The sequence below is a fragment of the Vanellus vanellus genome (assembly GCF_965231255.1).
Source record: "Vanellus vanellus genome assembly, chromosome: 33".
Taxonomy (NCBI): Eukaryota; Metazoa; Chordata; class Aves; order Charadriiformes; family Charadriidae; genus Vanellus; species Vanellus vanellus.
Window position 1 is genome coordinate 249 of NC_138938.1, and position 23,953 is coordinate 24,201.

The window sequence follows — 23,953 nt, forward strand, 5'->3', positions numbered from 1 at the left end:
TGTGGCTGACAAGGGGTGGCTGGCCCTGATTGGTGGGTACAAGCCCTGTGGGCGGGGACTAGGCTGACTGACAAGGGAGCGGGCCACGCTGGGGAGAGGGGGGGCGGTCTCGGGGGTGAGTGACAGCTGCGGGAGGTGGTGTGTGATTGGCTGAGGGGGCGGGGCCTGACGCTGCTGCCCAGGTCGGGGGCGGGGCTCTGCCCTTCTCGGCCAATGGGCGCCCCCTGGCGGCGGGGCTGCGCACCGGGCCCCCCCCTGCCAGCAAACGCCAGAAGCTGAACCCGGCGGACGCCCCCAACCCCGTCGTCTTCGTGGCCACCAAGGACACCAGGTCGGGGGGCGGGGGGGGGGTGGGCGACAAAAATGGGGGGTTCGGGGGGGGGCTACGAGGTGGGGGGAGGGGGCTGTGGGGCGGAGGAGGGGTTGTGGGGGGTGTGAGGGGGGATCTGGGGGCCATGAGGTAGAGAAGGGGGGGCTGTAGGGGGGCTATGGGGCAGAAGGAGGGGATGTGGGGGCCATAAGGTTGATAAGGGGGGGCTATAGGGGGCCATGGGGCAAGGTTGGGGGGAGGGGGGGCTATGGTGTAGACGGGGGTATCTGTAAGGACAGGAGGGGCAGAGGGGGGGAACTGGGAGGCTGTGAGGTGGGATAGGGGGGACTGGGGGGGGAAGGGGGAAATCTGGAGATCTATGGGGTGCCCCCCTACTCCTGACCCCCCCTTCCCCCCCCCAACCCAGAGCTCTGCGGAAGGCGCTGACGCACCTGGAGCTCCGCCGCGCCGCCCGTCGCCCCAACCTGCCCCTCAAGGTGAAGCCGGGCCCCCCTCTGCGGCCGGGGGGGGCCCTGCCGCCCCCCGCCCCCCCCCACCCCGCCAGCACCTCAGAGCCCATCGTCCTGGAGGACTGACCCCCTCCCCCCCCGCCGCCGGGCCGGGCCCCTTTTGTATTTTTTTTATTTCTATAGAAATAACCGGGGGGGGAGCGGGGGGGAGGGGAGGGGGGAAGGGCCGATTCGGTGCCCCCCTCCCCCTCTGTTCCCCCCCCTCCGCCCCCTCCTCCCCCCTTCCCCCCGCCGCGGGCCCCTTTTGTACGTGGAGCAACGCCCCCCGGTTTTGTATCTCGGGCTGTCCCGGTTCTGTAGCGACAGGAAATAAAAAAAAACGACGATTTTTCTTCACCGGGAGTCCAAAACCGGTACCGGGCCGCGGCGGGAGATAGCGGGGGGGCGGAACTATTCCGGCGGGTCGCGTTTCCCGGGGGGGGGTAACTGGGCGCAGGGCAAGCTGCTTCCGGCGGAAGTACCGCCTGTGGGGAGCGTAGGCGCGACGGGCAACTTCCTGCGGAAGTTCCCCTACGGGGAATGTAAGTGGGACGGACCGCTTCCGGCGGAAGTTGTCTCCGGGGAAAGCGGGAGCGGGAGGGCGCTGGTGGTGCTGCGGGGATGGAGAGTACCGACCCCGGTACCGGCTCGGCCGTGGACCCGGACCCCAGCCCCGGCCCGGCCGTGGATGCAGATACCGGCACGGAGTCCGGTACCGGCCCAGCCGTGGACGCAGACACTGAGCCGGCTCTCGGCCCCGGCTCAACCACGGACATCGGTCCCGGCCCGGTCCCCAGTGCCGCTCCCGACCCCGATCTGAGCACGGCGGAGGTCTCCGACCCGCTGGCGGACCCCGACGTGGAGGCTCAACCGCGGGGCGGCTTCCGCTGCCGTTTGTGCCAGATCTCCGCGGCCAACCGTGAGCACGGGGACTGCGGTGGCGGGGACTTGATAGCGGGCGGGCTCCGGTTCACCGGTTGACGGCTTCTCCCCCCTCCACGGGCAGGGCCGAGCCTGGTGGATCATCTCCGGGGGAAGAAGCACCAGCGGCTGCGGGGCCTGCGGGCCGAACGCCGGGCCCAGCAGCAACGGAGCCTTTTCGTTACCGGCTTTGCCCGCGGCACCTCGGGCGAGGAGCTCACCGAGTATTTCCGTGCCTACGGGGATGTCGCGACGGTCGTGATGGACAAGGAGAAGGTGGGGGTGAATGGGGGCGGGGAGGCGGGAGGCACCGGGCCGGGGCTGACGGTGGTGTCCCCCCCCTCCGCCCCTCTTTAGGGCGCCTACGCCATCGTGGAGCTGCGGGAGGCGGCGGGGCGGGAGCGGGCGCTGGCGGAGCCCCGGCACAGCCTGGCCGGTCACCGGCTCCGCGTCCGGCCCCGGGAGCAGAAGGGTTTCTCTTACGGTTCCCCCGGGAGGAGCCCCCGCCGGGAGCCCCTGGGCCCGGGGCGGCTGGAGCAGGCGCTTTGGCAGGTCTCGGATGTGAGTAGATATTTGGGGGGGGGGGCTTGATGCACCCCTGGGGGGCTGTGGGGGGAGGGTTGGGGGTATCCCACGGCTCTCCTGAGGATTTGGGGGGGGTGGGGGGGTGTCCTAGGGCTCTCCTGGGGGTTTCAGGGGGTGTTGGGGCTTTGCAAGGGGGGACCCGAGGCTCTGACGGGAGTTTGGGGAGGGTCCCAAGGCCGTCCCGAGGATTTCGGGGGGGATCCTGAGGCTCTCGGGGAGGTTTGGGGGAGGGTCTGGGGCTTTGCAGGGGGGGGCGAAGCACTACAGGGATTTGGGGAGGGGCCCTAAGGCTCTCCTGGGGATCTCAGGGGGGTCCTGGGGGTTGGGGGGACATAAGGCTTTTTTTGGGGGAGGGAGCAAGGCTCTCATGGGCGTTTGGGGAGGGGTCCTAAGGCTCTCCCCGGGATTTTGGGGGGGGGGGGGGACACCTGGGGCTTTACGGGGGGGGGGGCATGAGGTTTGAGGGGGGTCTCAAGGGTTTAGGGAGGAGTTCTGAGGCTCTCCCAGGGATTTTGCGGGGGTGGGGTGGGGTGGGGTGTGAGAGGTGTCAGGAAGCTCTCCCAGGGTTTTGGGGAGGTCCTGGGGATTTGGGGGGGGTCCCGAGGCTCTCCCGGGGGTGAGGAAACACACAGGGGACCACGGGTCACCCTGGGGATCTCCTGGGGGAGTGGGGGTACACCCCAGGACCGCCGGTGACGACGGTCCCCGCAGGTGGACGCTCAGATGTCGCAGCTGGTGGAGCTGCTGGAGCTGAGCGAGGACGAGCGCCGCGTGCGGCATCTCCTGGTGACGCTCTTTCAAGAGGTCTTCACCGAGTTCTTCCCTGGTGAGTCTCCTCCTCGCGCCACACGTCGCCGCCTCCCTCGTGCGAGCGTGTGACACAGCCGCATCCCTCCCACGTGCACCTCTCCCCCACCCAGGCTGCACCGTCGTTCCCTTCGGCTCCTCCATCAACGGCTTCGACGCCCACGGCTGCGATCTGGACCTGCTGCTGGACCTGGAGCCGACCAAATCCCTCCAAGCGTCGGCGCGAGACGCTCCCGGGGCCGCATCCAGCTCTGGCGCGGAGGATTCCATCCTGAGCGACATCGATCTGACAGCAACGCCGGCGCCGGAGGTGCTGGAACTGGTGGCGGCGGTGCTACGGCGCTGCGTGCCGGGTGTCCGCCGCGTCCGGGCCGTCCCCACCGCCCGTCGTCCCGTCGTCAAATTCTGCCACAAGCAGTCGGGGTTGGCGGGCGACATCTCCATCGACAACAGGTTTGGGGAAGCGGGGACTGGGGGGGGGGGGGGAGGGGGGTGTCTCCCCTGTTCCGGTGACGCCTCCTCGTCCCCTGACGCCTCTGTCCCCGCAGGCTGGCGCTCCTCAACACGCGGTTCCTGCAGCTTTGCGCCGAGGCAGACGAGCGCGTGCGGCCGCTGGTCTACACCGTGCGGCTCTGGGCCAAGCAGCAGGGCCTGGCAGGTGAGGGCGAGCGGTGGCACTCCCCGCAGAGGGGGGGACACACCGGCCCCTCGGGGGGTGACAGCATTCACCACGGGGTCCTACCCGCCGCTTTGGCGCACGGGCGGGGCGGCTCTGATGCCGTTTTCACCCCCAGGAAACCCCTCCGGGGGAGGACCCCTCCTCAACAACTACGCCCTGACGCTGCTGGTGCTGTTTTTCCTGCAGACGCGCAACCCCCCCGTGCTGCCCACCGTCGATGGGCTGCGTGACATGGCGGGTAGGGGGTCCCCTCTGTCCATCCCGTCCGTCCCCTTTTCGTGCCCTTCGGCGTTTCTCAAGGCCGCTTTGCTCCAGGGGACGAGGACCGCGCCGTGGTGGGCGGATGGGACTGCAGCTTCCCCCGGGACGCGGCGTCGCTGGAGCCCAGCGCCAACACCGAGAGTCCCTGTGAGCGCCGGGACTGGGGGGAGGTTTGGGGGGGTTCCCGGGATGGCGGTCGCTCACCGCTCTCTCCCACAGGTTCGCTACTGGCCGAATTCTTCCACGTTTTTGGGGATTTCGACTTTCTGGGGCAGGTGATCTCGCTGAGAGAGGGCCGTGCGCTGCCGCTGCCGTCCCCTGACGTCCCCGAGGGGCTGAAATTGGGACCCTTCAACCTGCAGGACCCCTTCGAGCTCAGCCACAATGTGGCGGCCAACGTCAACGAGAAAACGGCCTCGCGCTTCGGGCGCTGCTGCCGCGACGCCGCTAAATACTGCCGCAGTTTGCAGTACCGCCGCAAATCCAGCAAAGGCCGAGCCTGGGGGCTGACGCGGCTCTTCCAGCCGGGCGCGGTGGAGCCAGGAGCGGCGAACGCCGGCGCTTTCCTCATCTCCATCCCTTTGGGTGACGCCGGCGGCTCCCAGCAGCTCTGCCGGGAGCCCGGTGGTCGCGGTCCCTGGTTTTGGGAGGTCTGCGCCGCCATCGCCTTCGTGCTGAGGGACGTTCTCAAGTGCGACTGCGCTGCGGCGAAGGCGCCGAGAGCTCCCAGCGAAGAGTCCGGGCTCGCGGAGGACTCGGCGCCGTCCGAGGAGGACTCGGCGCTGCCCACGGAACCGGACGCGGAGGAGCCGGCGGTGGGTTCCAAGCGTCGCCTGCCCGAGGCGCCAAACGGCACTGCGCTGCCAGGAGGGAAGAAACCGCGACCCGACGTCCCCGAGGAGACGGCAAATTGGAGCTGCGCCGTCCGGCACCGCGTGTGGACGGGCCGACGCCGCGTCCGCCGGCAGCTGCGGCACGGGGACGTCCCCGAGGAGCCGGAGGGCAACTCGCTGGAGCTGGAGCAGAAGGTGTCGGAGGCCATCGTGGGGCAGGATGAGGCCGGGCAGACGCTGGAGCCGCCGCTGCTCTTCCAGGTCGGCGCCCGACCGGCCGGTGCCCGGCGCGAAAGACGGGTGCTGCTGCGCCTTCTCCCATCCCCGGCCCCTCCCGGGCCGCTTTTTCGGGACTTTTTCCACTTTTTGCAGAGTTTCCTGCCCAACGCGGTGCGGAGGCGACTGGGTCGGGGGCCGGTGGGGGACCCAGACCCCCAGGAGGGAGGGGAGGGGGGGGACGTTTCTATATCCTGAAGGTGGTTTTTTTTGCAGTAAAAAGGCTGTTTTGTAGCTGTGTCCCGTGTGGGTTCTCCCGGGGAAAATGCGTCTTGTTGAGTCCGGGAGGGATTTGGGGGGAGAGAAAAGAAAGGAGAGCTGAGGAAAACCCAGTCCCAACGCTGGACCCCCCCTCAGGGGAAGAAATTGTCCCCCCTCTCCGATCTGACCCTCCCCTGCTGCAACGGGAGGCTGTTTAGGTCCAGGCAGAACCATCCCCATCTCCTTCGGCCCCGTCACTCGTGGGCCGGAGCCTTCGTCCGGCGTCGGTGACCATCTCTGGATGTGCTCCAGTCCCTCTGGGTGCTGAGGGGAAGGGGAAGGGGAAGGGGAAGGGGAAGGGGAAGGGGAAGGGGAAGGGGAAGGGGAAGGGGAAGGGGAAGGGGAAGGGGAAGGGGAAGGGGAAGGAGAGGAGGGAGGAGGGGAGAAAAGAGGAGACAGAAGGGGAAAGGGAAAAGGGGAGGAGAAAAGGGGGGGAAAAGGGGAGAAAAGGGGGGGAAAAGGGGAGAAAAGGGGGGGAAAAGGGGGGGAAAAGGGGAGAAAAGGGGGGGAAAAGGGGAGAAAAGGGGGGGAAAAGGGGAGAAAAGGGGGGGAAAAGGGGGGGAAAAGGGGAGAAAAGGGGGGGAAAAGGGGAGAAAAGGGGGGGAAAAGGGGAGAAAAGGGGGGGAAAGGGGAGAAAAGGGGGGGAAAGGGGAGAAAAGGGGGGGAAAGGGGAGAAAAGGGGGGAAAGGGGAGAAAAGGGGGGGAAAGGGGAGAAAAGGGGGGGAAAAGGGGAGAAAAGGGGGGGAAAGGGGAGAAAAGGGGGAGAAAAGGGGGGAAAAGGGGAGAAAAGGGGGGGAAAAGGGGGGAAAAGGGGAGGAAAGGGGAGGAAAAGGGGAGGAAAAGGGGAGAAAAGGGGACAAGAGAATAGGCTAAGCTCGGCGAGGGCGACCGGGGGCGGGGTTACTGCGGATAGAGGCGTGGTTATTCAAATAAGGCCGGCAGCGGTATCGAGAAGGGTGAAAGGGATGCTGGGTGTCGCCGGTACGGAGAAATTCGGGGTGCCACGGGGTCGCTGTTAACGGGACCGGGTCAAAACGTGAGGGTAAAGGTGGGGAATAGAACGGGAAGTGGGGCGGGTGCGTCGGTACCAGTAATGAAGGGGTGACCGTGATGTCGAGGAGAGTGTCGAGCGATGGGGTGCGGTCGGTGTGGGGTGTGGGGTATCGCTTCTCGGCCTTTTGGCTAAGATCAAGTGTAGTATCTGTTCTTATCAGTTTAATATCTGATACGTCCTCGATGAGAGGACTTTATATTAAACGGATTTTTGGGCTCGGGAGTTGGACCCGGAGCTTGCTCCCTCCGCTCCGCGCATCGTCCCGGTATTGCAGTGCCTCCGGGAACGGTGCACCCCCTCCCCGGGGAATACTCACGGTCAAAGACAGACTGAAGACACCGAGTGGCTCCAGACGCTCCCTCCAGGTGGGTCCGATCCCCGCTCGGCGCGGGACGCACCGGCCGCTAACGGTGTCGCCCACGCTGGTACCGCGCGGCACAGAGGGCAGCGCGGCCCTCCCCTGAGGGTCGCCCCGTCTCCGCACGGCCTCTCCGTCCGCCCCGCAGTCCGGCCGGTTCCTCGCCCGCCCGTGGAATCCCCGTCCCGGGTCGGCGCGGGACGGCGGGGGCGGGCCGAGGCCTGAGGCGGTCGAGGCAGACGCAGCCGGAGCTCGTCCCTCGCCCGCCGGTGGGGCCGCGCACCGCCTCCCCCCGTCCTCCGTGTGCCGTAACCCCCCCGAACCCGCCGGATGTTGTCACGTTGGGGCAAAAGGCGGTTTACGGCGCCAACAGAGCGCAGTGCGGGGACCGTAACCGGCGCGCGGCGGCTGTCGGGGTCCCGCCGGGTCTGGGTGGCGCGCGGCGGTGGGGCGGGGCATGCAAACGAGGTGGGCGGGACAGACCGCTGCGGAGAGAGGGCGGAAGCGGGGGAAGGGGCGTGGCACATGCAAATCAGCGTCGCCAGGCGCCTTCGGGGGGGGCGTTGCGTGTGGGAAGAGGAGGGCGGTGCGTGCGCCTCGCGGCGGGGTGGCTGCAGATCGAGGGGCGTGGTTATGGTAATAAAGGCTCATCGGCAGGTCGAGGGGGATGCCGGGAGCTGTCGGTACGGAGAAATCGGGGTGCGACGGGGTCGTGTTCACGGAACCGGGTCGGAAGGTGCGGATAAAGGTGGGGAATAGAACGAGGAGTGGGGCGGATGCGTCGGTACCGGTAATGAAGGGGTGACCGTGATGTCGAGGAGAGTGTCGAGCGGTGGGGAGCGGTCGGTGTGGAGACGGAGGTATCGCTTCTCGGCCTTTTGGCTAAGATCAAGTGTAGTATCTGTTCTTATCAGTTTAATATCTGATACGTCCTCGATGAGAGGACTTTATATTAAACGGATTTTTGGGCTCGGGAGTTGGACCCGGAGCTTGCTCCCTCCGCTCCGCGCATCGTCCCGGTATTGCAGTGCCTCCGGGAACGGTGCACCCCCTCCCCGGGGAATATTCACGGTTGAAAACAGACTGATCTGACCCATTAGTGAGTGCTTTCGTCCCCGGTACCGGTTGGAGCTCCGATTCGTTCGCCGTCGTGACGCGTCTCGCGAGCCCCGGGCCCTTCCGGCGCACGAGGTGTCCCGCGCGCACCGCGTGCCCCGACACGCGTGGGAAAGCGGCTGCGTTCGGTGAGAGGCGGTGCTGCAACGCGGCCGGTGGCTGCCGGGGACCCCCTTCCTCCTCCTCCTCCTCCTCCTGAGATGGGACCCCCTTCCTCCTCCTCCTCCTCCTCCTCCTCCTGAGATGGGACCCCCTTCATCCTCCTCCTCTTCCTCCTCCTCCTAAGATGGGACCCCCTTCATCCTCCTCCTCTTCCTCCTCCTCCTGAGATGGGACCCCCTTCATCATCCTCCTCCTCCTCCTCCTCCTCCTGTGCTGGGACCCCCTTCATCCTCCTCCTCCTCCTCCTCCTGAGATGGGACCCCCTTCCTCCTCCTTCTCCTTTTCCTCCTCCTTTCCTCCTCTTCAGATGGGACCCCCTTCCTCCTCCTTCTCCCTCCTCCTGAGCTGGGACCCCCTTCATCCTCCTCCTCCTGAGCTGGGACCCCCTTCATCCTCCTCCTCCTGAGATGGGACCCCCTTCCTCCTCCTCCTCCTCCTCCTCCTGAGCTGGGACCCCCTTCATCCTCCTCCTCTTTCTCCTTCTCCTGAGCAGGGACCCCCTTCATCCTCCTCCTCCTGAGATGGGACCCCCTTCCTCCTATTCATCCTCTTCCTCCTCTTGAGTATGGCTCCTCTTCCTCCCCTGGTGATGTCCCTGAGGTCCGGGACACCATCTGGAGGGACTCGGACGAGCCGGAGCAGTGAGAACCCCTCCTGCAGTCCAACCGGGCCGAGCACAGGCTCCTTTCCAACCCAAACCATCTATGATTCCTCATCCTCATCCTCCTCCTCTTCCTCCTCATCCTCCTCATCCTCATTCTCCTCCTCATCATCACCCGCTCCAGCCCCGGGTATGACACTCCTCCTCCCACACCCGCCCCTATGGGCACGGACTCCTTTACTGGAAATTTTCATTTTTAATAATAAATCTCAGCCCACGCCGCGTCCCCTCAGTGCCGCCGCCTTCGTCACCGCGGGCAGGACCAGCGCCGAGGTGGCAGGGCTAATGGCTAATGACGTCCTCCTCTGGGGTGCCCAACACCTGCCCCCCACCCCGTTTTCCTCCCACGCCCCACCACCCCTTTTCCTTCAAGGCCGGACGGGGCGTCCCCCAAAAATGGCTTCCGTCTCGGCGCTCCATTCGGGATCGTTGCGACGCAGCAGCGGGAAAGGGGCTTCTCTCCGCCGCTGGACCAGTAGCCGCGTGGTCAGTAGACACCAGAGGAACACGTTCACCCAGGCCGATGCCTGTGGGGGCAATGAGGGGGGGGGGGGGGGCAATTGAGCTGCGTCTCCCCCTCCTCCCCATCATTTTCTATTCCTGGGGGTCCCCCACGGCGCAGCAGTGGCCACGGGGAACCCACGACAGCCCCTCTGTGCCCCGGTGCCCCCCCTCATCTCACCCACCCCCCCCTCCTCGCCCACCGGCCGGGCTTTGTGCCCCCCTCCCCATCCCCCCAGGGCAGTTTGTGTGCGTATGGTATGTTTTGGGGGGGGGGTCTTCACGGTGCTCCCCACCTCTCCCGCCTCACCTGGGCGCTGTAGAGGTTGCTGTAGAAGCGCGTCGGACTGTAGGAGACCCAGGGCTTGCGCTCAGCCTCCTGGCAGCTGCGGGGAGGGGGGGGGGGGGAACAGGAATAAGGGGTGCGGGGGACACACATGGACACCCCCCAACACATAATTCCCCCCCCCCCCCCCCCCCCTTTTTCCCCCTGGGGAAGATCGTTTCTACCTGGACGAGCTCTCGGTTTGCAGGATGGAGGCGCAGAACGCGTCCATCCCCACGCGGAGGATGCAGGCGGAGACGAGGAGGAAGAAGAGGACGACGAAGGCGACGACCAGAGCGATGCTGAGCCACCTGCGGTCCCTGCGAGGGACGAACGGGGAGAAGGGGGGGGGGGGCAGCATGAGCAGTGGAGGCCTTTTTTGTTGTTTTTTTTTTGGGGGGGGAAGACCCCTCCTGGCCCCACCGTCCCCGTCTCACCAGTGGGACTCGTCGGCGCAGCAGCCGTAGATGCCGTAGAGGAGGGAGGAGAAGCAGTACAGAGCCACCACGACGGAGACGCCCGAGACGAAGTAACAGAGCGAGAGGTGACTGAAGGATTTGGGCGCCAGCGCCGTCCCGTTCCAGCTCACCGCCCCGTAGAGGATGCACCAACCGCCGAATTCCCCCTGGGAAAATTTTATTTTTGGGGGGGATGTGTGTGTGACATTCCACCCGCCGCCGCCAAGCGCCCATGTTTGGGGGAGGAAAAAAAAAAAAACAAACAAAACACACAAAAAAAAACCCCAAACCCCCACGCTGAGCCCCAGCAGGACAGACCGGTGTGGTGAGATGTGGAGCGGGAGGAGGAGGAGGAGGAGAGAAGCGTTGGAGGAGGAAGGAAGCTTCAAACCGCCCCGGCTGCCTCCTGCGCTCACATGATGGGGGGGGGGGGGAGACGGGACAGCGGGACGGGCAGGGGCTCAGCCCCCCCCCCCCCCCCCCCCCGCCACCCCCCTTGTCCCCACCATCGCGCTGTCACCGTCCCGACTCCCCACAGCACCCGGTGGCCACCAACTATGGAGGGGGGAGTACAACTTTTTTGGGGAGGGGGGGCGGTCAGGACAGCGCCGTAACGGGACGGAGCCCACCGGGGGCGGCAGCGCAGACCCCCCCGAGAGGCAGCGGGTGGCAACCCCGGGGCAAGCAGTGGGGTGAAACCACTTGCCCACAACTTGCCCAGGCAATGTAGTTGCCTCCCCCCGCCCCCCCCCCCCCCCCCCAGCCAAAACATCCCCTCCTCCCTCCGCTGTCCCCCGTCCCGTCGCCGTACCTGTGCCACGGTGAGGGCCGAAGCGCAGACGATGCCGCAGAGGAAAGCGGCTCCGTGGAGGGCCAGTTCGGCCATCCGCAGGAGGGACACCGCCATCTTCCGTCCCCGCGGCTCAGCCCGGCCTCCTCCGCCCCACCCCGCGTACGGCTCCGCGGGGACGGGCTCCGCCGCGGCACCGCTACGGCGGCACTCACCGGGACGCCATCGCCGCCGTCCCCGGGGGTCCCGGTGCGTCCCCGGCGCGGCTGGCAGCCGCCATTCCCGCCTCCCGCTCCTGTTCCCAGCCTGATGGGAGACGGCGGCGGCTGTCCGTCCATCCCTCCGTCTGTCTGTCCCTCCGTCCCTCTGTCCACTCGCCCCGTCTGTCCCTCCCTCCGTCCATCCTCTGTCCCTCCATCCGTCCGTCCCTCCATCCCTGCGTCTGTCCATCTCTCCTTCCATCCCTCTCTGCGTCTGTCCCCCCCTCCATTCCTCCATCCGTCTGTCCACCTGTCACTCTGTCCGTGCACCCCTCCCTGTCCATCTGTCCCTCCATCCCTCCCTGTCCATCTGTCCCTCCACCCCTCCCTTCCCTGTCTGTCCCTCCGTCTCTCCATCCATCTGTCCATCTCTCCCTCTGTCCATCTGTCCCTCCATCCCTCCCTTCCCCGTCTGTCCATCCATCCCTCCATCTGTCCGTCCCTATCTCCGTCTGTCTATCCATCCATGCTGTCCATGCATCCCTCCCTGTCCATCTGTCCTTCCATTCCTCCCTCCACCTGTCTGTCCATCCGTCCATCCATCTCTCCGTCCATCCATCCACCCCTCCCTCTGTCCATCCATCCTCTGTCCATGCGTCCCTCCCTCCACCTGTCCATCCGTCCATCCATCTCTCCATCCATCTGTCCATCTCTCCCTCTGTCCCTCCATCCCTCCGCAGCACAGAGCGGCCCATGGGGACGGGGACGATACCCCCTGGGGGGGGGGGGGGGGGGGGGGAATGATGACGACGACACCGCCATCCCCGCGGACACCAGGACCACCACGACCCCCCGACCCCCCATATCCCTCCCTGACCCCATTTGGTGGCCAAAATCTCCCCCGGCTTTGCCCACGAGGGGACAGACACCGCCCCCCCCCCCCCCCCTCCGTGCCACACCGGCGGTTGGGGGCGCAGCGCCCCGTCACCCCGCGGCAGCTCAAACCCTCCACGCCGAGCGCCGGGCACCGTTTTATTAACCAAAAACCATGGCCGGTGGCACCTCCGGGCTGGTGGCCCCGTGGCCGATGCCGGCCGGCCCGCGGCCGCCGGTGGAGGGCGAGCGCCCAGCACCCATCTCAGAGGAGGAGATGGAGGGAGTACTCGGCGCGTGGCCAACGCCGCGCCGGCCGGGCGGTGCGACCGATCATGGGCAGTTTTTGAGCGTAACGGGAAACGTGTCCCGGTCCGTGATGTTGAGGAAAACTGGTTTGGAACATCCGACCTTGACAACGCCGACCGGCTTGCCGACCGGCGATAACGAAACTGAAACGCGGAGCGCCCCGAGGAGCGAAACGGCATTTTTGGAAGACGTCGCGAGCGCCGGGACGGTGACCCGGCTGTCGCGGAGCCCCGCGGGGACGAGCCAAGCTGGCCGGTCGGTGTAGCGCCGGGCGGCCGACCGGCGGTTCGCCACGTGGGCTCTCCTCCTCCCGTGGGCTCACCGTAGCGTTGGCCGTCAACTGCGGCATTTTACGTGCCACCCCCTCGCCGCCGAACGCCGGCGGGTCCTTACGGGCACTTTCGGGGGTGCCGGGGGGCGGAAGGGCGGCCGGCGGCAAGCCGGTGCCGAAACGGGTAGCCAGGCTGTCACCGAAGAAGTCGTAGAGCTCGCGGTACATGTCGTGCAGGGAGAGGGTGGGCGGCGCGGGGGCTGCCGATGACGGGGGGGCACCGCTGCCGCCGCCGAGTTGTAGCAACGGCCGCCCGAGGCCGAAACCCGGTTCGGTCGGGGGGTCCTGTTTGGGGCTGTGCCGTGGGGATCCCTCCTGCCGCGGGCCGGTGCCGGATGCCGCTGTCGGCGTCTGCTGCGCTTTCATCTTCAGCAATCGCTCCACCGCCACCTTTGGGTGAAAACAGAGGGGGGGGGGGGGGGAAAGACGCGGTTGTTGGCGGTGGCCACGTGTGCCCCGAGTCCAACCGCGTCCCCACACCGGTGACTTCGGTAAGACAGAGTCACTCACCAAAATGGCACCGTAGACTTTGTGACCGTCGGCTTTGACCTGAGCGTTAGAAACGGAGTAATCGTCCAGAACCGCCTGAAGGTTGGCCCAGTAGGTGGGGAGATGGGGGTACAGCACCCGCTCCACCGCCTGCGGAGGGGGACAGACAGACCGAGGGGCAAACGGCGGCACGGCCGTGGTGACGGCGTAGGTTGCGGCGCGGCTTTTTACCCCCTCCCCCCCACCTCCTCTTCTTCCCTCACCTTCCATCCCAGGGCGTGCAACCCCACCACCGCCCCGTAGTGAGAGCAGAGAGGACGCACGGGATCGGCCAACACCTTCTGCAGCGAGAGGAGGATTTGATGGTAGAGACCGCTCACCAGATCGCCGTGAGTCCTGCGGGCGACAGGACGGACCCTCCAGCCCCCACCGCCACGAGGGGGGACGGCAGGACCACCCCCCCCCCTCATCTCTCCTTCCCCAAAATCTCCCCCGCCGGGGACCTCCAGGAAGGGTTCTTCCCCGCTCGCTCCGACCCACCAGAAGATGCGGCTGAGCAGCATGGCGGCGTAATCGCGGAGGGTCCAGTGGTCGTTGAGGGGGTTGATGGAAGCGGCCAACGGTTCCAGAGCGCAGTACATGACGCTGGTGATGAGGCTGCGCACGTAGGAGCCCAGGCAGAGGAAAGGATTCTGGATGAGGCTACGAGCGATGTGTAACAACCGATTCAGCTGCTCCAGATCGTGACTCACCGATTTTACCTGGCGGGAAAAAAAAAAAAAAAAACAAAAAACACCGGGGCCGGGCTCAACGCGGCGTTTTCCCCCCCCCCCGTCCCCCCCCAACCCCATCCCATCGCTCACACTCACCCCACTGACCACATAGACGAAGTAAGGCAGGAGAGCGGCGATCTTGGAGTTGGTCTGCAGGTCCTGTAGGGCCACCTGCGGGGGAGGCCGATGGCCACCGGGTGTTTGTAGGGGGTCAACCCCAGTGGGTTTTTTTTTGGGGTGGGGGTGGGTGAAGGGGTTCCCCCCATCCCACCTTCATCAGTTGGGGATCGTCGCCCAGCACCGCCCGGGTGACGTGTTGGTAGTACTTGAGGAGGTCGTCCGTCAGCGTGGAGACGGCGCTGGGGACTGCGGGGGACACACACACACACACACACACAGAGGACGTGTCACCCCCCCACCACAGTCTCCGTGGGGAGACACCCCCCACCCCCCCAAATTGGCGTTGCCCCCCCCTCCACGTCGCTCCTTACCGGCCCCCTGCGGCTCCAGGTTGCCTTTTCCATCCAAATAAGAGACGTGCACTGTATAAGGGAATGTGGCAGTGAGCACCGTGCCTGAGCCGGGGGGGGGGTCTGCGGTTTGGGGGGGGTGTGGGGGTGGTTTTTTCTTTTTTTTTTGGGGGGGGGGACGACACACCCCTTCACCTCGCACGGCGGTCTCGGCGCAGCCCTTGGGGATGTTGGTGGCCAGGGCCAGCTCCACCAGGTTGACTTCCCGGTCTTCCTGGAAGTAGAGCTCACCCTCCTTGAGGGGGCGGAAGGGCAGCGCGTCCTGAGAGCCGTATCCGCACACCGCCTGCGGGGGGGGGACACGGGGGACACTGCGGTGGCATTCCCCCCGTCCCGTCCCCCGTCACCTCCCCCCGCCCCCACAAGGGACGCACCGACCCGTGGGGACACCACCGCCACCGCCGTGTGCTGCTGCTGCTGCTGCCGGTCGGGGCGCGGTCCCACTGGTGTCCCCAACACCACCGGTGTCTCTGATCCCACCGGTGTCCCCGGTCCCACCAGTGTCCCCAGTGCCACCAGTGTCCCCAGCCCCCACCGGTGACCCCAGCCCTGCCAGTGACCCCATTGTCACTGGTGTCCCCAGCTCCACCAGCGTCCCGGCCCTGCTGGTGTCCCCGAGCCCCACTGGTGTCCCCGAGCCCCACCAGTGACCCTAATGCCACTGGTGTCCCCAACCCCATCAATGCCCCCAGCTCCACCAGTGCCCCCAGCCCCACCAGGGTCCTGGTGTTACTGGGGTCCCCGACCCCACCGGTGTCCCCGGTCCCACCAGTGTCCCCAGTGCCACCAGTGTCCCCAGCCCCCACCGGTGACCCCATTGTCACTGGTGTCCCCAGCTCCACCAACATCCCGGCCCTGCTGGGGTCCCCCAGGCCCACTGGTGTCCCCAGCCCCACCAGTGACCCTAATGCCACTGGTGTCCCCAGTGCCACTGGTGTCCCCAGCCCCATCAATGCCCCCAGCTCCACCAGTGTCCTGGTGCTGCTGGGGTCCCCGACCCCACCGGTGTCCCAAATCCCACCGGTGTCCCCAGTGCCACCAGGGTCCCCAGCCCCCACCGGTGACCCCATTGTCACTGGTATCCCCAGCTCCACCAACATCCCGGCCCTGCTGGGGTCCCCCAGGCCCACTGGTGTCCCCAGCCCCACCAGTGACCCTAATGCCACTGGTGTCCCCAATGCCACTGGTGTCCCCAACCCCACCGGTATCCTTGATCCCACCAGTGTCCCCAGCCCCACCAGTGACCCTAATGCCACTGGTGTCCCCAGTGCCACTGGTGTCCCCAACCCCATCAATGCCCCCAGCTCCACCAGTGCCCCCAGCCCCACCAGGGTCCTGGTGTTACTGGGGTCCCCGACCCCACCGGTGTCCCCGGTCCCACCAGTGTCCCCAGTGCCACCAGTGTCCCCAGCCCCCACCGGTGACCCCATTGTCACTGGTGTCCCCAGCTCCACCAACATCCCGGCCCTGCTGGGGTCCCCCAGGCCCACTGGTGTCCCCAGCCCCACCAGTGACCCTAATGCCACTGGTGTCCCCAGTGCCACTGGTGTCCCCAACCCCATCAATGCCCCCAGCTCCACCGGTGCCCCCAACCCCACCAGTGTCCTGGTGTTACTGGGGTCCCCGACCCCACCGGTGTCCCAAATCCCACCGGTGTCCCCAGTGCCACCAGTGTCCCCAGCCCCCACCGGTGACCCCATTGTCACTGGTGTCCCCAGCTCCACCAGCGTCCCGGCCCTGCTGGGGTCCCCGAGCCCCACTGGTGTCCCCGAGCCCCACCAGTGACCCTAATGCCACTGGTGTCCCCAACCCCATCAATGCCCCCAGCTCCACCAGTGCCCCCAGCCCCACCAGTGTCCTGGTGTTACTGGGGTCCCCGACCCCACCGGTGTCCCCGGTCCCACCAGTGTCCCCAGTGCCACCAGTGTCCCCAGCCCCCACCGGTGACCCCATTGTCACTGGTGTCCCCAGCTCCACCAGCGTCCCGGCCCTGCTGGGGTCCCCGAGCCCCACTGGTGTCCCCAGCCCCACCAGTGACCCTAATGCCACTGGTGTCCCCAGTGCCACTGGTGTCCCCAGCCCCATCAATGTCCCCAGCTCCACCAGTGTCCTGGTGCTGCTGGGGCCCCCGACCCCACCGGTGTCCCAAATCCCACCGGTGTCCCCAGTGCCACCGGTGACCCCAGCCCCCACCGGTGACCCCATTGTCACTGGTGTCCCCAGCTCCACCAGCATCCCGGCCCTGCTGGGGTCCCCGAGCCCCACTGGTGTCCCCAGCCCCACCAGTGACCCTAATGCCACTGGTGTCCCCAGTGCCACTGGTGTCCCCAGCCCCATCAATGCCCCCAGCTCCACCAGTGTCCTGGTGCTGCTGGGGCCCCCGACCCCACCGGTGTCCCAAATCCCACCGGTGTCCCCAGTGCCACCAGTGTCCCCAGCCCCCACCGGTGACCCCCATTGTCACTGGTGTCCCCAGCTCCACCAGCATCCTGGCCCTGCTGGGGTCCCCGAGCCCCACTGGTGTCCCCAGCCTCACCAGTGACCCTAATGCCACTGGTGTCCCCAGTGCCACTGGTGTCACCAACCCCACCGGTATCCTTGATCCCACCAGTGTCCCCAGCCCCACCAGTGACCCTAATGCCACTGGTGTCCCCAGTGCCACTGGTGTCCCCAACCCCATCAATGCCCCCAGCTCCACCGGTGCCCCCAGCTCCACCAGTGTCCTGGTGTTACTGCGGTCCCCGACCCCACCGGTGTCCCGAATCCCACCGGTGTCCCCAGTGCCACCCCACTGTCCCCAGTCCCACCGGTGTCCCCAAACCCACGGGGAGCGCCCCCCTCCCCCCCCCCCCGACCCCCTCCCCGCACCTCGACGTTGCTCCAGCGCAGCGCCCGGTTAAAATCCTCCACCGTCAGTTTACGTCTCCGCGTGTGTTTCATGAACTGCGAACTGTTCTGGGGGGGAGACGACAGCACCGGTACCGTTACCGTTACCGGCACCGGGCGCAAGGCCGGGCCCAGGCCGCCCCCCCCCCCCCCCGCCCCTCCTCCGCCCCCGGCCGTACCTGCGTGGCCTCCCGCAGTCGGTAACACACGTCTTCGGCCAAGAGAGCCGCCACCTCGTCGCTGAGCTCCAGCCCGGTGCTCTCCGCCATCAGCCGCACCGATTCCCGCGGCAGTTCCACGAAGCGCCGCTCCTCCCGCTCCGCCATGGCCGCGCGCGCGCCCTCCCGCCCAGCCGGGCCCCGCCCACGGAGGGGGAGGGCGGGGATATGCAAATCAAAACCCAAAGGAGGCGGGGCAATGCAGGGGGCTACGAGGAAACGGCGTATGGGCGGGGCTAAGGGGGGAGAGGAGGCGGGGTTAGGTCGAAGGGGTGGGGTTTGCGGGAGAGGAGGTGGGTGAATGTAAATAGATGGGCAGGGATATGCTAATTTAATTGGCGCGGAGCCGAAAGGGACGCTGGGAGCTACCGGTACGGTGAAAGCCGGGAAATACCGGCGATTTACCGGTAGATCCCGGTTAAAACGTGCAGAAATGGTGAGGAACGAGAAGGCAGCTGAGTGGAGGGGGTCGATATGTGAGGGCTGCGGGTGACCGTGGTGTAGAGAGCGGTAGCGAGCGGTGGGGTGCGGTCGGTGGGCAGATAGGGGTATCGCTTCTCGGCCTTTTGGCTAAGATCAAGTGTAGTATCTGTTCTTATCAGTTTAATATCTGATACGTCCTCGATGAGAGGACTTTATATTAAACGGATTTTTGGGCTCGGGAGTTGGACCCGGAGCTTGCTCCCTCCGCTCCGCGCATCGTCCCGGTATTGCAGTGCCTCCGGGAACGGTGCACCCCCTCCCCGGGGAATATTCACGGTTAAAGACAGAATTCGAGTATATATGTTCTTTGAAGACGAAATCTCGATACGATCGCAACCCGGCGGCGATGCACTAGAAATGGGGTCCTCTTCCTGTGCTTCCACATTTAACGTTTTTTTCCTTAATTTTCATTGATAAACCGACCGACTTCACCCGGGCCGCGGTGAGTTTGGGGGACGCTGATGAACGCGTCTCACCGCCGGGAGCCGCCGTGGATCGGCGCTGCGGAGGCGAAAACCAGCGCGGATGGAGATTTTTTTTTTTAACTCCGATAAACTCAGACACAGACTGCGAATAACGGTTTAAGACTAATTACTTATCCCTCCGAATTTAATGTAAAAAGTGTCAGCAGCGAAGCCGCGCGGGGGGTGGGGCGGGTCTACAGGCACCTTTGAGCCACGGTCCAGAGTCCGTCTGTCTGTCTGTCCGTCCGCGGGCGGGGGGAGAGAGACAGAGAGAGCGAATCAGCCACAGAAGCCGAGTGAGAACCCGGAACACACCAAAAAAGGACCCACCGCATAGTAACAAACGACTTTCTCTGTCTTTAACCGTGAATGTTCCCCAGGGAGGGGGTGCACCGTTCCCGGAGGCACTGCAATACCGGGACGATGCGCGGAGCGGAGGGAGCAAGCTCCGGGTCCAACTCCCGAGCCCAAAAATTCGTTTAATATAAAGTCCTCTCATCGAGGACGTATCAGATATTAAACTGATAAGAACAGATACTACACTTGATCTTAGCCAAAAGGCCGAGAAGCGATACCCCTATCTGCCCACCGACCGCACCCCATCGCTCGACACTCTCCTCGACATCACGGTCACCCCTTCATTGCCGGTACCGACGCACCCGCCCCACTCCCCGTTCTATTCCCCACCTTTGCCCGCACCTTTCGACCCGGTTCCGTGAACATGACCCCGTCTCACCCCGGATTTCTCCGTACCGACAGCTCCCGGCATCCCCCTCAGACCTGCCGATGAGCCTTTATTACCATAACCACGCCCCTCGATCTGCAGCCACCCCGCCGCGAGGCGTACGCACCGCCCTCCTCTTCCCACACGCCGCGCCCCCCCTCGACGGCTCCTCGCGACGCTGATTTGCATGTGCCACGCCCCTTCCCCCGCTTCCGCCCTGTCTCCGCAGCGGTCTGTCCCGCCCACCTCGTTTGCATGCCCCGCCCCACCGCCGCGCGCCACCCAGACCCGGCGGGACCCCGACAGCCGCCGCGCGCCGGTTACGGTCCCCGCACTGCGCTCTGTTGCCGCTGTAAACCGCCTTTTGCCCCAACGTGTCAACATCCGGCGGGTTCGGGGGGGTTACGGCACACGGAGGACGGGGGGAGGCGGTGCGCGGCCCCACCGGCGGGCGAGGGACGAGCTCCGGCTGCGTCTGCCTCGACCGCCTCAGGCCTCGGCCCGCCCTCCCGCCCCCGCCGTCCCGCGCCGACCCGGGACGGGGATTCCACGGGCGGGCGAGGAACCGGCCGGACGGGGAGAGGCCGTGCGGAGACGGGGCGACCCTCAGGGGAGGGCCGCGCTGCCCTCGGTGCCGCGCGGTACCAGCGTGGGCGACACCGTTAGCGGCCGGTGCGTCCCGCGCCGGGCGGGGATCGGACCCACCTGGAGGGAGCGTCTGGAGCCACTCGGTGTCTTCACTCTGTCTTTGACCGTAAGTATTCCCCGGGGAGGGGGTGCACCGTTCCCGGAGGCACTGCAATACCGGGACGATGCGCGGAGCGGAGGGAGCAAGCTCCGGGTCCAACTCCCGAGCCCAAAAATCCGTTTAATATAAAGTCCTCTCATCGAGGACGTATCAGATATTAAACTGATAAGAACAGATACTACACTTGATCTTAGCCAAAAGGCCGAGAAGCGATACCCTCACCCCCACACCGACCGCACCCCATCGCTCGACACTCTCCTCTACGTCACGGTCACCGTCGTTTCCCCATCATCGCCCTCCTCACTCTGTTTTTCCCTCTATTCTTCACCATTTCTGCACGGTTCGACCGGAATCTACCGGCAAATCCCCGGTATTTCCCGGATTTCACCGTATCGACAGCTCCCATCGTCCCTTTCGATCTACTCCACCGTAACCCGCGCATTCCCTACATTGTTTTATTTGCATAACCCCGCCCATTAGTCGCGAGGCGCTCCGTCTTCCCACAGGTCTCGCTCTACAGACCCCGCCCACTTCTTGCGTTCGCCCCGCCCCCTGCTCCGCCCAGGGGCCGCGGGGCTGAGCGGGGGCGCAACAGGGAGTCCCCCCACAACCTCCGCTGAGCCCCCAAACCCCCACTGACCCTTCCCAAATCCCCGCTAACCCCCCTAAATCACCACTGACCCCCCCAAATCCTGCTGACCCCCCCAAATCCTCACTGACCCCCTCCAAAACCCTGCTGAGCCCCCCCAAAATCCCCACTGAACCCCCCCAATCCCATTACCCCCTCCGAATTCCTGCTGAGCCCCCCAAAATCCCCACTTATCCCCCCTAAATCCCCGCTGACCCTTCCCAAATCCCCACTGACCCCCTAAAATCCCCGCTGAGCCCCCCAAATCCCCTCTGACCCCCTCCAACTCCTCCCTGACCCCCCACTCCACCCCACGCCGTGGTCCCGTGGGTGGAAAACATCCGGTTTTTGGCTGAGAAGGAGTTAATTTTCTTTCCAGCAGCTCAGATTTGCTGGGGAAGGATTGTCAGGAACAGGTATTGGCGCAGTTGTTGCTAGGCGATGTTTATATTTTGCAAGGACTTCCCCCTCCAGCTTCCATTATTGTTATTATTAATTATTATTATTTACTATATTTATTATTTTCCTCTTCTGATCTTGTTGTATTAAACTTTTTCTCTCTCAACCCACGAGGGGTTTTTTTCCCCCCCTTTTCCCCGGCCACTCTGAGGGAAGAGGGAGGAGAATGGTGAAGATGGAACAGCCGAAGCCCCTAAAATTGCTTCAAAGTGCTCCAAAACTGCTCCAAAGTGCTCCAAAACCGCAGCCAAAGGTGTCGGGGTGGAGGTAGAGCTCAGTCCTGGGCTCGATGGAGAGTGTGATGGAGCTCCCCCTGGCCATGAGCGAGTCTGGGGAGGAGGAGGAAGGGGGAAGGGGAGGAAGAGGAAGAAGAGGATGAGAGGAGGAAGAGTGAAGGAGAGGAGGAAGAAGAGGACGAGAGGAGGAGAGACAGGAGGAAGGGGGAAGGGGAGGAGGAAGGGGGAAGGGGAGGAGAGGAGGAGACAGGAGGAAGAAGAAGAGGACGAGAGGAGGAAGGGGGAAGGAGAGGAGGAAGAAGAAGAGGACGAGAGGAGGAGAGACAGGAGGAAAAAGATGAGCGGAGGAAAAGGATGATGAGAGGGGGAGAAAGAGGATGAGAGGGGGGAAAAAGTGGAGGAAGAGGACGAGAGAGGGGAGGAAGAAGATGAGGGGGAGAAGAAGAGGAGGACAAGAGGAGGAGGAGGAGAGACAGGAGGAAGAGGATGAGAGGAAGAGGATGAGAGAGGGGGAGGAGGAAGAGGACGAGGACAAGAGAGGGGAGGAATAGGAGAGAGGAGAGGAAGGACAGAAAGGGAGAAGGAAGAGGACCAGATAGGGGGAGGAGGAAGACAAGGAAGAGGACAAGAGGGGGGAGAAGGAAGAGGAAGAGGAGGAGGAGGAGGAGGAGGAGGAGAGGGGAGAGGAGGAGGAGGAGGAGAGGGGAGGGGAGGAGGAGGAGGAGAGGGAGGAAGAGGAGGAGAGGGGAGGAAGCAGGACTGTGCTCCCTCCATGGACCAACACCTGCGGCCCCAAGAAGCCGCAAACCAGCGGCGCCGCCCCGACGCAGCGCACGAAAACGACGGGGACCGTGCGTCCGTGCGTCCCTCTGTCCCTCTCCCCACGAAGCAGCGAAAACGACGGGGACCGCGCGTCCGTGCGTCCCTCTGTCCCTCTCCCCACGAAGCAGCCGGACGCGCGGGCGGCTCAGGCTCAGGGCTTTATTTAGAAGCGACAAAGCCCAGAGAGGGAGGGTGACACCAATCCTGGCTTCCCCCCCCCCCCAAAAAAAAAGTCCTAGAGGCTGCGGTAGGCGCCGACGGTGAGGTCGAAGAGACGGGGGTTGCAGAGTTGCCCCCGTTTGTCCAGGAGGAAGAAGAAGGGGCGTCCCTTCACCTTGAGGGGGAGGGCAGCCGGTACCTCGGAGCGATGAGCCCGACAGGAGACGTGGCGTAAGGGGACGGTGAAGGTGGGACCCGAACCCAACCCGAAGGGCGCGTGGGTGCTGATGGTCACCTCCGCGCCCCCCCGTAATAACGTCACCCGCCGGACGGCGCGCAGGGGGAACAGCACACCGGCTGCTACAATCAGGGAGCCTGCGGGGAGGATGGGGGGAGCAGGAGGGAGGGGGGGTCAGGGTGGCCACCGAGGGGGGCAGGGTGGCCACCGAGCCTGCTCTGAGCTACCCCCGCTCCCCTGGGCCTGGTCTGAGCCCCCCCCCCCCCGCTGCCCCGGGCCCGGTCTGAGCCCCTCACCTCCGTTCCTAGGCCCGGTCCGAGCTCCCCCCCCCCGCTGCCCAGACACCCCCCCCCCTCCGGGACTGGTCCAAGCCTCCCCCTGCTGCTCCGGGCCCGATGGGAGCCCCCCACCCCCCTTCCCGGGCCCGGTCCTGCTCCCCTGGCCCCTCACCCTACTGCCCCGGGCCCGGTCCGAGCCCCTCCACCCGTCGTCCCGGTCCCGCTCCCCCAGGCCCGGTCCGAGCCCACCCCGCCCCCGGGCTCCCTCAGGCCCAGTCCGAGCGCCCCCCCCCCTCGCTGCCCCGGGCCCTGTCCGAGCCCCCCCGCCCCGTCCCGGTACCGAGGGTGAGGCAGGAGGCGGTGAAGCCGAGTCGCCATTTGTTATCGCGGGGCCGGAGCGGATCGTCGGGCCCAGGCCCGGGCCCGGTTGTAGGACGGAGCGCCGTGAAGGCGAAATGAGCCAGGTAGGCCCAAAAGACGCCTTGCCCCGCGCAGAAGAAACCGGCCAGGCGGAAGAACCGGCTCCGCTCGTGACGGAAAAGTACCACATCCCGCGGAACCGCCACCTCCAAAGCAGCAGCCGCCGCCGCCCGGGCCCCCGCCGCCGCCGCCATGGCGGCCCCGCCACCACTTCCGGGTCGCCCGCTACCACTTCCGGCGCCACTAACTGCCCCTGCGCCCACCCTACTTCCGGCGCCGGCCGCCATCTTTGTGGCGGGCGGGAAAGCCGAGCCGCCCTCTTAAAGGCGCAGCGCACCCCACCCCCCCAAAACGCTGAAACCGGTCGATTTATTTGATTTATTTACAAAACGGTGGGGAATAAAACGCCGGGAGAGGGAGAGTGGAAGGGGGGCACCGCTCACTTGAGAAACGCCACCTCTGGGATCTTCCCTTCCAGCTGCAAAAGAAAGGGGGGAGGGGGAGGGGCTCAGTTGGGGTGGCCAGTGGGGGGAGGGGAATAGGGCTGGGACAACCCCCCGTCACCCCAAAAAACCCACCTTGAGCTGGGTGAAGACTTGCCCAGCCCGACCGTAGTCCCAGTCGTTGTCCTGCAGGCACCTAGAGGTGGGGAGGGGAGAAAATGAGGGTGGGGTGGGGTGGGTGGGGGAGGGGAGGGGTGGGGGAGGGGTCCAGGACTCACTTTTGGGACCACTCCAGGTTCATGCCCGACTGCATGGAGAAAGCGGCCAACATCTCCTGCTGTTCGGCGGAGAGGGTGGGGACGGGGCTGGAGGATG

General features: G+C 65.7%; 4 protein-coding genes across 5 annotated transcripts; 1 reads left to right on the top strand and 3 right to left on the bottom strand.

Annotated features, from left to right (window-relative positions):
- Positions 1-1,440: 1,440 nt before the first annotated feature.
- TUT1 (terminal uridylyl transferase 1, U6 snRNA-specific) lies at positions 1,441-5,409 on the top strand (the record flags this gene model as incomplete). The annotated part of the gene is made up of 9 exons (XM_082496910.1): positions 1,441-1,738; positions 1,826-2,016; positions 2,098-2,301; positions 3,037-3,151; positions 3,246-3,585; positions 3,681-3,790; positions 3,927-4,049; positions 4,127-4,219; positions 4,292-5,409. 9 exons carry the CDS (start codon positions 1,441-1,443, stop codon positions 5,377-5,379), a joined length of 2,562 nt encoding a protein of 853 aa, XP_082353036.1. The 3' UTR covers positions 5,380-5,409.
- A 3,707-nt stretch (positions 5,410-9,116) lies between these two features.
- Positions 9,117-10,984, bottom strand: TMEM179B (transmembrane protein 179B; the record flags this gene model as incomplete). The annotated part of the gene is made up of 5 exons (XM_082496907.1): positions 9,117-9,320; positions 9,605-9,680; positions 9,805-9,939; positions 10,057-10,244; positions 10,889-10,984. 5 exons carry the CDS (start codon positions 10,982-10,984, stop codon positions 9,162-9,164), a joined length of 654 nt encoding a protein of 217 aa, XP_082353033.1. The 3' UTR covers positions 9,117-9,161.
- A 1,090-nt stretch (positions 10,985-12,074) lies between these two features.
- On the bottom strand, positions 12,075-17,996 carry TAF6L (TATA-box binding protein associated factor 6 like). Of its 2 annotated transcripts, XM_082496912.1 has the most exons (10): positions 17,438-17,996; positions 17,241-17,327; positions 14,508-14,658; positions 14,334-14,384; positions 14,114-14,208; positions 13,939-14,013; positions 13,610-13,830; positions 13,333-13,465; positions 13,091-13,219; positions 12,075-12,970 (listed from the first exon to the last, which is right to left on the bottom strand). In XM_082496912.1, the coding sequence occupies exons 1-10, from the start codon at positions 17,582-17,584 to the stop codon at positions 12,206-12,208; spliced, it is 1,854 nt and encodes a 617-aa protein (XP_082353038.1). In that variant the 5' UTR covers positions 17,585-17,996; the 3' UTR covers positions 12,075-12,205. The 2 variants fall into 2 exon arrangements, with proteins under 2 accessions (XP_082353038.1, XP_082353037.1); XM_082496911.1 differs by having other exon boundaries at positions 13,333-13,830.
- A 4,189-nt stretch (positions 17,997-22,185) lies between these two features.
- TMEM223 (transmembrane protein 223) lies at positions 22,186-23,337 on the bottom strand. Its single transcript, XM_082496923.1, has 2 exons — positions 23,056-23,337; positions 22,186-22,574 (listed from the first exon to the last, which is right to left on the bottom strand). Exons 1-2 carry the CDS (start codon positions 23,327-23,329, stop codon positions 22,276-22,278), a joined length of 573 nt encoding a protein of 190 aa, XP_082353049.1. The 5' UTR covers positions 23,330-23,337; the 3' UTR covers positions 22,186-22,275.
- Positions 23,338-23,953: the final 616 nt, after the last annotated feature.

Excerpts from the sequence above, each read along its gene's own strand:
- TMEM223 (XM_082496923.1), bottom strand. The coding sequence starts at position 23,329 with ATGGCGGCGGCGGCGGGGGCCCGGGCGGCGGCGGCTGCTGCTTTGGAG. Across the intron at positions 22,575-23,055 it reads CGCCTCCTGCCTCACCCTCG|GCTCCCTGATTGTAGCAGCC; the intron begins GTACCGGGACGG and ends TCCTCCCCGCAG.
- TAF6L (XM_082496911.1), bottom strand. The coding sequence starts at position 17,584 with ATGGCGGAGCGGGAGGAGCGGCGCTTCGTGGAACTGCCGCGGGAATCG. Across the intron at positions 13,831-13,938 it reads TCGTCTATGTGGTCAGTGGG|GTAAAATCGGTGAGTCACGA; the intron begins GTGAGTGTGAGC and ends TTTTCCCGCCAG. Across the intron at positions 12,971-13,090 it reads AAGTCTACGGTGCCATTTTG|GTGGCGGTGGAGCGATTGCT; the intron begins GTGAGTGACTCT and ends TTTCACCCAAAG.